At 36.1% G+C, this 12620-nt stretch overlaps 1 protein-coding gene across 1 annotated transcript in view; it reads left to right on the top strand.

The window, feature by feature from the left end:
• Window positions 1–12620, top strand: part of LOC123869057 (cAMP-dependent protein kinase catalytic subunit 3) — a 46650-nt gene that overhangs the window by 32292 nt on the left and 1738 nt on the right. The window contains exons 4-5 of the mRNA XM_045911796.1: window positions 6721–6966; window positions 8638–8819. Coding sequence (XP_045767752.1) covers window positions 6721–6966; window positions 8638–8819 — 428 coding nt within the window. The remainder of the gene's footprint in view (window positions 1–6720; window positions 6967–8637; window positions 8820–12620) is intronic.

Here is a 12620-nt window from a genome sequence, read left to right as displayed (position 1 = left end):
GCTTTACCAGACTATAATTATCTTTAGGTATTCAGTATAAAGAACATTTACATATAGGTTGTTTTGAATACAACGAGTGTGCTTTTCGGTGACCGATTGTAACGAGAGTGAAAAGGCATCTTCTAGGCAATCGTGCGTCAACCTTCTACCTCATCATTGCATTGATTGTTGTGAAGCGCAAGAAAATGGTAGTACTATACACTAGTTATAGTATTAAATTAAGTGACGTTCTTTCTTCGTTATAAGTAAACTTTTCAATACATATTATAAAAATTTTGCATTTTTAAAGAACAGAATATTTTATGAGCGAAAATTAGCACAGCAACGCTGCATTTTTAGAAAATTTATAAATCAAGTACCTACTTACTAATTTTTCAGTTGATTTATGTGAAGAGTGGAGCATGCTGTTACTATCAAGATCAAAGTTATTTAAGAATTAATAGTTTAGATAATGCAGATCCGACCAAACAAATTATTCAAATAAAATAGCATTGCACATTCCAAACAAATACACGAATCTGAAAGTTAGATAAGATCAACTACAGAAATCAGAATAAAGAGTTCTGAGGTGTACCTAATGATTAATTCCATGACGTCGCGCTCTTTTATCATGCTTTTGCGCAGTGGCACGTAATAAATGATTTGTGAGTAGTTTAACAAATTGTAGTTAAGAGGGCTCTCTCCGTCACTCGTTTCATACAATCGTAGTTCCAATTTCATTTGAATATTAAGCAACCAAAATCCATGAAATTTTGCAGACATATTCTAGAAACTAATATCTATGTCTGTGGTTTTCCAGATTTCTGTTAAAATATTCGGTTTCAAAGTTACGCGGTCTTAAAAATTTTCATACAAATCTTTGAACCCCTCTAATTTAAGAGCCCTGTTAATCAAAAAGTTTAATCATCTTAAAGTTCGTGCAATTATTCAAATATTGCAGCGAACCACGTGCAGAACTAACCAAACAATGTTATTCAAACCGCCTGCGATAAGAATGCATGAAAAACTTAACTCGTTAATTGGGTTGTTTCAAGGTGGATGTATATTTCCACAGTTCAGTTCTGGTGCAGTGATTGATTCGATGACGTTACTCTATCCATTTCGTGCCAATTTTTATTTGTTAGGGCTTGAAACAAACACAACGCGTGACCGGTAGCGACTATATCATTGAATTGTGGGTCCCAACTCCTTAATCCTCATGCTTCAAGGTACCTACTGAACTCCTAAGCTGTGGGGGTTCGGAAAATTTTCATGGTGAATCGATATTTTAAGTACCCAAGCAACGGCTTTATGATTAAACTCCAGCTCCCTACTCCTCAACTCTGATGAACCAAAGTAAGTACAGCACTCCTAAACCATAGAGATTTAGGAACTGTTCATAGTGAAATAATATTGTATTGTAAATGCAGATCATAGACTTCACTATCGAATTGCAAGTCCCAATTCCGGCTAAAAGACAGTACTTTCCTACACTTTCCTCAAGTAGAAGTAGTAGAAGTAGTAGAAGTAGAGAAGTTTTCTCAGTAGAAGAACAAAAAGCTTAAAATGAAAAAAAAAAAACATAAACCGACTTCAATAGCGTAGTGGCTTTGGAAGTCGGTTTTTTGAAAATATTTTTTGTATGGCATGCGTCACCCAGCGTCCTTTTATAATATTAATGCCTATTTCAATGATCTTAGTCCAAAGTTAACAAACTCTGACTTGTACAACTGATTTTGCTTTTATTCACAAGTTCCACGGTAACTGTAATAAACTGAATCTAGGAGCCGCATTGGACACGTTACCTACCGTCCCTAGTTTTTTCTGCTTCAGGCTTTAACTCGTAGCGCGTCGAATTTTGTAACAAACGCCACTTATAGTGATTGGGGTTAGACTGAAAATTTATTTTTGCGTTAGCAAAAATTGAAGAAGACAAGTTGAAGGCAATAAATTTTGCGAACATTGCACCTGACGACTAATTAATTATTTTCTTTGTGGTCGTTTTCTTTTATTATTTAGACTGACTGGTCTGAACGTAGTGGACCAAATGATAAATAAACAGATGCTTTGACATTGTTTTAATAAAAATAAAGACAAATTTAATAAAAATAAATAAAATGATGGATGGCATCACCAGTACCTAACTTAAGACACTTCATATTTCTAGATGCAAATAGAAAAGTGCGTATACCTATTAATCAGCTGTGAATAAGCGCGTATTTCTGGAGAAAGGACATGAGCAGAAATAATAAGCGGTCAATGACGCGCGTGTAACTGAATTCTGAGTGAGTTCGAGGTTATACCTACTATACAAATATACAAAATTGTAAGGTTATGATTGGACTGTTTGTATGTTTTTGTGTCATGTATTCGATAAAATATTCTCTACGTGTTCAAATCAATGGAGACCCGTAGAACTAGGTATTTATTGAGCTAAGTACGAAGCTGATGTGGCAATGGCAGAGTAAATAATTTGGACGACCGATATACTTTGGGGTCCCATGATGCTGGAAAGGCGCTGCGTTGCCAACACTGCATTGTCCAATACAAGTAAAGTACTCCAGAAAACACAGCATTGGCCGACTGCCATCACTAGGTAGATAGACGACAACAAACGAGTGATTTGGAGGCGCTGAATAGGTACAAGCGGCCCAACCACAAGATGACGTGACTGTGTCGAAGTCCCTACAATCACAAGAGACCTATGTCCACTGTAGTGGATGTCTAGCGGTAGACGAAGACTACGATGAATAATACAGTGGTTTATTTATTATATTATGGCCGGTAGTAAAGAGCGCGCGGTGAAGCGGCGGCGTGGCCAGACGCCCCGACGCCACTCCTGCGCTGCTTATAATAACCCATTTTATAAAATGTTCACTGTTCAGTGATCTGGTTACGTGAGAAAACTTTATACATAAATAAATGTGATGTTCGTAAAATTACTTAAGAGCCATTTTGTGGTTTGCCCAATAAACTTTTTTATCCAGACCTATCTTCAAATCGCATGCGTTATGCAGTCGTTTATTTTTGTATTTTTTTATGAGAAGTTATTTTTATAAAGGACTGTAATCTTTTGTTGTTTAGAAGAGAAATCCTAAGGTTACTGGAAGGGCAAATTAGTAATAATATAGAGTAGGTAGGTACCTACCCTAACTGAATTTGTCGTAGATGGTTTGGCTGTGGCGTATTTCCTAAAAACAATTCATAATAATTTATACAATTTTATGTGTTTGCTATATCCAAAATAGAAATAAGTAGCACATTGTAACAAAGAGTTTTTAAAATAAAATAACAGAGATCAGACAATTTATTTTCGAAAAGCCTTTTAATTCGACGTTTAACATCGTCGAAACAATGTTCATTACAACGATCTCTATTCTCTATGTATTTATTCATTACGTAGATTACGTAAATGTGAATGTGTTAGTTTTATTAGTTTTAAAGAGGTCGTAAAAAATGTATGTAAAAGTGTGTTTTCGGCTTGCGATATTTGTTCCATTTCTAATGCTGTGCGCAATAAAATTGGTAGTATTCAGTATTAGGCTGGGTATAATACCAGTATAAGGCTAGGTATAATAAAAAATATATATGACCTGATAAAAACAAAAGTCCTAATTTATACATTGCTCCGTGAGCGAAAGTAGGTACATATGAATTTTGAGTTATGTACCTAATTAAAATATTTTTCGTAGAAAACTTTTAATGCATTAAAAATCTCAAATGAGTTCGGAAGATATTATTCAAAGTTGAACACTGAGTTAAAGAATCACGAGCGTGACATATGCTATTTTTTATACCGGCAAATAAAAAAGTTCCCACGGGACTTTTAAAAACGTAAGCGGTCGAAGTCGCGGCATTATCTTGTTATTAAATGATTTAATAGTGATTTAGCTTTTTATTGAATTCTCAAGTCCTGACATTTTCAAAGTCGACTGGTAACCCTATATTTGAGGGATGTTACTTGCTTACTTAAACCCATAGACATACAATTTTCGCTTCGCTCACTTAAACCAGTCCATACTCTGTGCGTAAGTAGTTTATGCAAGTGCTTACTCGTAGTTTTATCTTAGCTGTTTCCGTTTCCCCGATCCATTGCGGATGTTTTAATTGCAAGAGTATATTCTGTTTGTTTATTTGCGGTATATTTTCAACAAGATGCACGTAATGATTGTAGTTTATGAAACATAAATGTTAAAACATTTTTGTTTGGTTTCCTATTCCTGTTTGGAGAGGATCTTAATACAACAATGTTTTATATCTTTTCCTCTTGGATGAATTAATAATTCATCCAAGCTATTCCTACATAATATATAGGTATGTAAAAAATAAAAACCGAAGAACAGGATTTATCCTGTCAGAAATATTTGGGGTCCTACATCGGTAGCTTGACAACTAGCGAGTCGATCTCAATTCCCTTTGATTGGCTGACATTCTCTCGCTAATTGCTAAAAAGCATAGTTGCAGCGAAAATACCATAAATTCAGCCAATCACCACAGTAAAATTTAAAAATCAGACTAAGCAGTTTGTTGCAAGTGGGCATTAATCTATTATTTTCCTGTAGACAACATGGCGTAAATATCAATAGATATTCCGGACACAAATCGTTCCTCGGAAGTTTGAACATGACAATTTGGCAACTGCTGAGCTTAGCGCAGTTATTTTAGTTATTGTGAAGTTTCCTTCTCATATTTTTTTTAATAATATACTGTCGAATTTATACAATCGTGCGTTAACAGGAATAAACTTTAGTAGCTAAACCATGAAATTTGCACTGCAATCAATTTATGTAATAATAAAGATAACATGGTTTCCGTATAGAGTTTTAACGATCTTAGTATCATGTACGTACGTTCAAGACCATAATAAATAATAATCAAGTATTAGAACTACTAGAGGAAGCCCGCGACTTCGTCCGCGTGGATTTAGGTTTTTGATGATCCCGTGCGAACTGTTTGATTTTCCGGGATAAAAAGTTGCCTATGTCAATAACAGGGACGCAAACTACCTCGTTACCAAATTTCGTACAAATCAGTTAAGCGGAGGGGTTTTTGGGAATCCCTTGGGAACTCTTTGATTTTCGGGATAAAAAATCCGGGATATAAGCTAACCCTGTACCAAATTTCGTCAGAATCGGTTAATTTGTTGGGCTGTGAAAAGGTAGCAGACAGACAGACAGACCCACTTTCGCATTTATAATATATTAGTATGGATTAGAAGCCTGATGTCATCATAATATTAACGGCACAAATCCAACTATGACGCTACAAACCTCTGATTCATATCATTTCATAACTCAATAATAGTTGCTCAAAAACTTACTCAAAAACACCTTCAGAAGTTATCATAAAAACACATAGTAAAAAAGTGATTTCATTGCGTGGGCGGATTAATCACGCTAACGTAGTTTTAATAATACCCACCTCTGTACGCAGTGACGGATTAACCCTTAATCAAATTAAGCAATTGCCTAGGGCATCACGTCTGAGGGGGCACCAGAAGAAGCACAAAAAAAAACCGACCTTAGGGCATCACGTCTCACCTCACTCACGTCACCAAAAACCACACCAAAAAGAGTTTCTAGGACTAATTTGAAAATTCGCGCGTTTCAAGTTGACATAGAGTCCGATCTAGAGTCATAACCCCACTCCAGCTTGCCCACTCGCTACCCGCTTGTGCATTCGACAATTCGAATGCCCCCGAAAGCCGCAAGGCGCATTTCAATAAATAAATAAATTATGCTTTGGTTTTTATTGTTGTCGCACCTACTTCACTTCTAAAGTACGTTACATCTCATCATCTTATTTTACAAAAAACTACTGTTTTTAGGCGGTAAAGGTTTAAAGACCGATTCTAGTTGACACACGGATATGGGGGCCCACAGGCATGGATTGCTTAGGGCACCAAGTAGTCTTAATCCGTCACTGTCTGTACGTACGTAGGGGGCAAAATATAGAATATGTATATTGTAGATGTAGGTAATATTTAATAGTAGGTAGAGGACATTTTCTTTCAACTATCAACTGGTAATACCTGCCTACGCAAAATAGTGCTCAACGTATCGTCCAGCGCTCGTCCTTGACTTTATGAAGACTAAAATAAACTTCATTTCTTTTGTAAATCTTAGTTTGATTTTATCAAAGAATTACGTAGTTTAGACCCGGCTGTTATTCTTTCCACTCGTATTTTAGTAAAGAATACTTTGCCCCGTGCACGTCACGTCTCGCACGATACGTAGAAAGCTCTTGGTCTCTTGTAATGTATGACACAATATTAGTTTTCCTGTTTACCAAAAAAATAATACGTACAAAATGTAATAAACCCTATATTACTGTAATTAATATGAGTTCAATTACCTATTTCAACATATTATAATGTGCTTACTACGTAGCCGTAACACGAGTTAGTTTCACATATTTTTACCTTTGAGTAATTGTACGTTAGTAGTTAGTGCCTACATAATAATTCAGTGGTTTTTATATCATGATAGCGTCACATTAAAACAGCATTCTTTAAAAAATGAGCTATAATTTTTAAATTTAATTTAAAGTCATGAATCACATGAAGCTCTGCACTCTATAATATTATAGGTAAGTATTTAATAAAAACTAACGTTCGCAGGAAATAAAAATATATGGTCGTCGCGCTCATTAAAATTCAGTCGACTCGTTTACTGTTAAGTCTAAATTGTGCTGTCAGATGGCGAAAGTTGTGTGCTTTATGCTAGTTTTTTTTGTACACAGGAAATTTCTATGCAGCAGAAATAGTCTCGGCGTTAGAGTACCTTCACGCTCGAAACATTGTGTATCGAGACCTGAAGCCAGAGAATCTATTGCTCGCGAAGGATGGCCACTTGAAGATCACAGATTTTGGATTTGCGAAGAAACTAACAGATCGCACTTGGACACTTTGCGGCACGCCGGAATATTTAGCACCTGAGATCATTCAAAGTAAAGGGCATAATAAAGCGGTCGACTGGTGGGCTTTAGGTTAGTAACAGTCATTTACGTAATCTTTAGCTTTTCAAGTCTATCTGGAACTATTCTGTGACTCAACTAAACAGTTCTGCTTGATCTTTAGCGTCATTTTGCTTGGTTAGCTGTCGGTTTCTTTTGTGGACTCAACAGCAATTAAATGAATAGACGCAGAAGTAAAAACTTCAACAATTCGCAAGTCAATGTTGGGTTGGGTATGTGGACGAGATCTGACTAGCCTAATGTAGAGAAAGCAGTATAGATTTCTTTTTGTTCATAAAACGGACAGTTTGGTTCTTTGCCAACTTCTATACCTAATCGATTGTTTGTTGATGTAACAATTGATTATTTAATACACAGCCATTTGTTACTCAGATCTATTAATTAGGCAATTATTATTAAACGATATTTTAGACCGGCCCAAACTCTGCAGTTGCTTGTGACAGTTTCATCGATAGACACTGTCTGCTTGGACTGCCTTGTAATCAATTAATTTTAACAGAAGATTTAATAGATACATTCTATTTCCTACTTAACTAGAAGCTACCTACCTACTGGGAAAATTAGTAACTCCAGATGGGAAATTTAAAAAAAGTTACCATTTCGAATATCGATCTTAGCGGGAAAAGTTTGCAAGTTTGGAATCGGGGTAGACGTATATAAACTGAAAAATATGTTGGCAAAGTGACCGGGTCAGATAGCTAATCTTTTCAAGACAAGGGGCGTAATCATGATTTTAGTAAACCAGCACTTATACCTAGTTTACCGAACTATCTTTTTAACCGAATTTTGTATGGATTTTTTTATAACTTTATTTCGTCATTATACTTCAGCATTGTATTTATAGGATAGAAGTAGCATGGGTACGTGTCGTCATTATATACTAATTACCAAACACCCTGAATATTATTATTCTATTACCTATATATTCTTTTAAAAGGCGAAAAATTTCAAATTTTTAAAATTTTAATAAGATTTTTGCAAAATATTTTTCGGTTGTTGAGTAGACACTAATGCTAATGATGTAGATTGTGCCCATTGAACATAATATGAGGTGTTCTGTGACTGTAATGAAAGTCATCTCTGGATTAATGTCAACAACTATACGGACGTCACCAATTTCGCTGAAACCATCAACAATATTTTGCTACTCGTATTTCTCGGATAAATGGGGAAAAAACTGAAACGTAGACTCCACTGTTTTATAATTGTTTGCGAGAGCTTCGTTGAGACCGCGTTGTTTTTCGTCAAAGCGTCTGCGCAAGCGTCGCATCGGCCTGTGGCGACGCGGCGTCATTTAATGTAATGTTTACATTATAATTATTTAACGTTCTAAGTGATTTATATCCCCGTCTTTTCAATCCAAATCGCTACCTCGTGCCAGACTTATAAATGCCCCCGGATAATTTATAGCGCAGGAGCTTGCGTTTGATTGTCTCTGATGTTTATTCCTTGGCATAGGATAGAAAACATAACAATGATTAATACACTTCTTGTACTATTGTTAGGTGTTTAAGTAATCTTTATGATATCACTATCTAAGTATAGCTGTAGGTACCTACCCTTTAATAACGAATTCTGTAAATGCGTTTAACAAACCCTTCTCGAAACTTATGCCTAAAGATCGATCCGTACGAGGCCAAGATATATAAACATAAACGATAAATTTTATTTTTGGGTTTTCAGGTGTGCTGATCTACGAAATGCTAGTTGGCTATCCTCCGTTCTACGACGACAATCCTTTTGGAATATATGAAAAAATACTAAATGGTCGAGTGGACTGGCCGAGGCACCTGGATCCGGTTGCGAAGGATGTCATAAAGAAACTCCTCGTGCAAGATAGAACCAAACGGCTTGGCAATATGAAGGTAGGTTTACGACTCGAGTGGAATTTTTGAAAATCGATGGGGATGGGATGGGGGAATTTTCAATAATCCTGAAATACATACCTACCCGAAAGTCCAAATACCAATGACCAATATTCATAAATACAACTTGAAAAATGACGGACTTTCGTACAAACTTTCATCCACAAAATAATTTAGAGTACACTTTCCAAAAATCCTTTCTTATTGAGAGCCTATGTCACAAAACAAATTTACTGTCAAAACTCAAAATGTCAAGTTTCATCCCATTGGCTTAGGCTGTGCGTTGATAGATCAGTCTTTCAGACAGGACTCAGGACAAGTCTTTTCATATAATTATGACGAATTCTACACACAATATGATGACCGCCTATTGTTACTGGACGCAGGTCTTTGGGCACTAAGGTTTTGTTTCGTTGTTTGTGTAGTGTCCATCAGACAATTATAGCTCCCTGCGAATCGTTTGATACCGTGTGCCCGTCTAGTGAGGGTCTACCCAACACTACGCTATCTGGCACTGAGTTGCTACTGCAGCACTTTAGGAACTTGATCCTAACCCCATCGGTGTCGCAAGGTCCTGTGCGTCCATAGCCACTTTTCATCTCTTCGGAACTTATTATTTCTGATTTGAACATGCAAATAAATTCCGAGCTTATAGCTCTTTACATCGCCCGCTGATTATGTAGGTAAGTGAGAGTATTTATGCAGCTGTACATATACCTATGCAGATATTTTCAAAGAGCCGTGAAATGCACTAAGAAAATAACAAACATCCTCTGTGAATAAGACATATTCACTATTGTAAACACGACTAGCCTGTCCATATAGCACCTTTATTTATTAGCAGTTTATTTTGTAAACTCAATTTTGCGTTAAATCGTTAATCCCTGATGTAATTCTGTTCGTAAAATTTTGCACTTTTTATTCGAGTTGGTGATGCAAAAGTGCTGTTCGCGTTCTTAAAGTTGGCTGTTCTCCAGGTGTTTCCATATATAACTCCTAATCTTACAGAGGACACTTTGCAAAATGCATTTAATTGCAAAAGTTTTATTTTTTCAAGGCATTTTGCTATTTGGTCTATCCAGAGAGATGATCATTACCTCAGAATACCTACTATTACTACTTAGTATTTACGTACTTCAAAATTACTGAGTGCGCGACGTCGAGCAAAATGGTGTACCTAAGAACACTACCCGTGCTTTTTTATTGGACTTGGGTTTTCTCTATCTGTCAATAATATCTTGAGACGCTCCCCAGCGCTTTCCATACATACGTTGTTTGGTTGTCATTTGATTACTAACCAATCAAACTCAATGAATTTTTGTTGCTACATTCTGAAGATGATCATCCTTCCTTGAACATCAAAGCTGCCACTTCACTGTCTTGCACCTTTTTTGTTTTTTCGGGTACCGTGCTTCAAAAAGAAAAAATTAACCCTTATAGGATCACCTTGTGTCAGTCTATCCATCTGGCCATCTGTCGTGTCTGTCAAGAAAACCTATCTGGTACTTCCCGTTGATCTAGAATCATTTTCATTTCATTTTCACCTCTTTGGATGGTGTATAATTTTGTCAATTAATGAGGCTATAGAGACACCTATCTGATTCACGTCAAATTGAATTTTCTCATATATCGTATCTTGATGTAAGATCGTTTTAGCGACATTTAGTAGTGGCACTTTGCCAGAGGGGCGTGGGTTCGAACCTCGATTCGTCCACAATATTGATATACGGTATCTATCAACGTTTTCCCTTGTTTTCATTCGATGCGTGTTATTGCTATAAAAACCAAATAAAATTAGATTCTATATTCAAAATAATCAACGATCGAAGAGAGATAATTAATAATCGTCAATCTCCTTATGCGTGAAATAACACTAAGGAGTTATAGGGACATGACGCTTGACAAAAACTTGCTTTTTATTGACCACTAGCGACCCGCCCCGGCTTCGCACGGGTGTTCCGGGATAAAATATAGCCTATACGGATTCGGAAGAATCCCTCTAAGTAATGGTAAAAGAAATTTTTAAATCGGTCCAGTAGTTTTTGAGCCTATTCAATACAAACATACAAAAATACAAAGGTTTCCTCTTTATAATATTAGTATAGATTGGCCATGATCGCAGAGTAAGGATGTGCAATGGTGCATTAATCCATTTTAAATCATCTACTTAGTTTATTTATCCATTTAGTAGTGGCAAGTATACAAAGGAAGATGACAGGAGCTAAGTTGTAAAACAACTTTATTCTTGTGACATTACGCTTACAGTTAATCCGTGATTTTATCTGATCGACAGGCTTATTACAAGATATACTTAAGTATAGATTAGACAAGTACTTAAACACAAATGGATTTAGAAAACTTTCAACATTTTCTCCAAGCATGTTAGCACTCGTATGGTACCTACTACTTTGCTTTATAAAGAGTGGAATGTGTTTAAGCGACTGCAGTTTCTAGTAGTTTGATATTTTCTCCAAGCTATATCTTTTTGCCGTAATGTCGCAGAACTGTTTAGAAAGCCATCAGTCAGGTGTCCGGCGGCGGGCGGCGACATCAAAAGCCATCTATTGACAACGACACCTACGACACCTGATTTTACGTCGACGCCCGCGTCCGCGCCATCTCGTCATAAAGATCTATACAATGTACCTTACTTACTTATGATTATATTCAATTTATTACGGATTTCAAATGCGTAAAATAATTGAAAACTAGGCTTCGCACGAGTAGCTTATGACAATTTTTTATGGATCTCTAATTTTTTTATTTTTATGTAAATAAAATATAGCCTTTGCCACTCAGGAATAATGCAGAGATAGCTTGCATCCCGGGGAAGGACATAGGCTACTTTTGTCCTGGAAAATCAAAGGGTTCCCACGGGATTTTTATAAATCTAAATGGTGCAAGTCAAAAGTATCATCTACCTAGTTGAAAATAAACGAAATCGTACAAATATTGTTACAAGATATTTTGTAACTCTTCTTCTTGGTGGCTTTTCATAGTGCTAAGCCAGCACAATGCACTTCGCCAGTATCGAGTCGTTTGAGGGAATTTTCTGACTCAATCTATGAACAGGAATGTAAAATCGATTGAAGTATTGAATTTAACTGGTCTGTTTCGGAATTAGATCAACCTATTAGTTTGAAATTGCATAAAACGTCGGAAACTGTTCTGGGGAGCATAGTAAATCAAGCAGCCTAGTTAAGCGTGTCATTGCTTTCATGCCCCATAAATTTTAAATATGATATTAAAGGCGGATTACAGCTACTTACAGACAAACATGCAGTCTGATTTTTTAAAAGAATATTAGCCATGCTTATCGTGACTAATACTCCCCTTTCGCCTCCAATTAAGCGTTAAGCTTGTACTAAGAGTAGGTACTACTATTATATAAGTAAACTGATTGGTTCAAAATTACATGGAGACTTCCACTGGCATAATTGGGTTACCCAGTTAGGAGCATCATAGTATTTGCAAGCCCCATCAAATTGGCAAATTAACGATGTAAAACTACACAGGAACGACGCGACTGCCAATAATAATAGAGTTGCTCTAATTTTGAACTATTTATTGCTACTTAGCGTTCTTGATTGATGGTTCAGAAAGATTATTTACTGAACCTATATTATGAGACTAGTTGACCCGATCCGGCTTCGCACGGAAAGTATACCTATTCCATAGACAAAATATGAATGTGTTATATTACTTATACTTACATATAATAAACACTTTTGTAACATTCGTAAAATGTTCTGAGTAATAATGAAATCCATAAATTGCACCATCTTTTACATTTATTATAAC

Source organism: Maniola jurtina, chromosome 1 (genome assembly GCF_905333055.1).
Source record: "Maniola jurtina chromosome 1, ilManJurt1.1, whole genome shotgun sequence".
In the NCBI taxonomy this organism is placed as follows: domain Eukaryota; kingdom Metazoa; phylum Arthropoda; class Insecta; order Lepidoptera; family Nymphalidae; genus Maniola; species Maniola jurtina.
The sequence above is the reverse complement of the archived record's forward strand: the minus strand, read 5'-3'. Positions and strand labels throughout refer to the sequence as shown.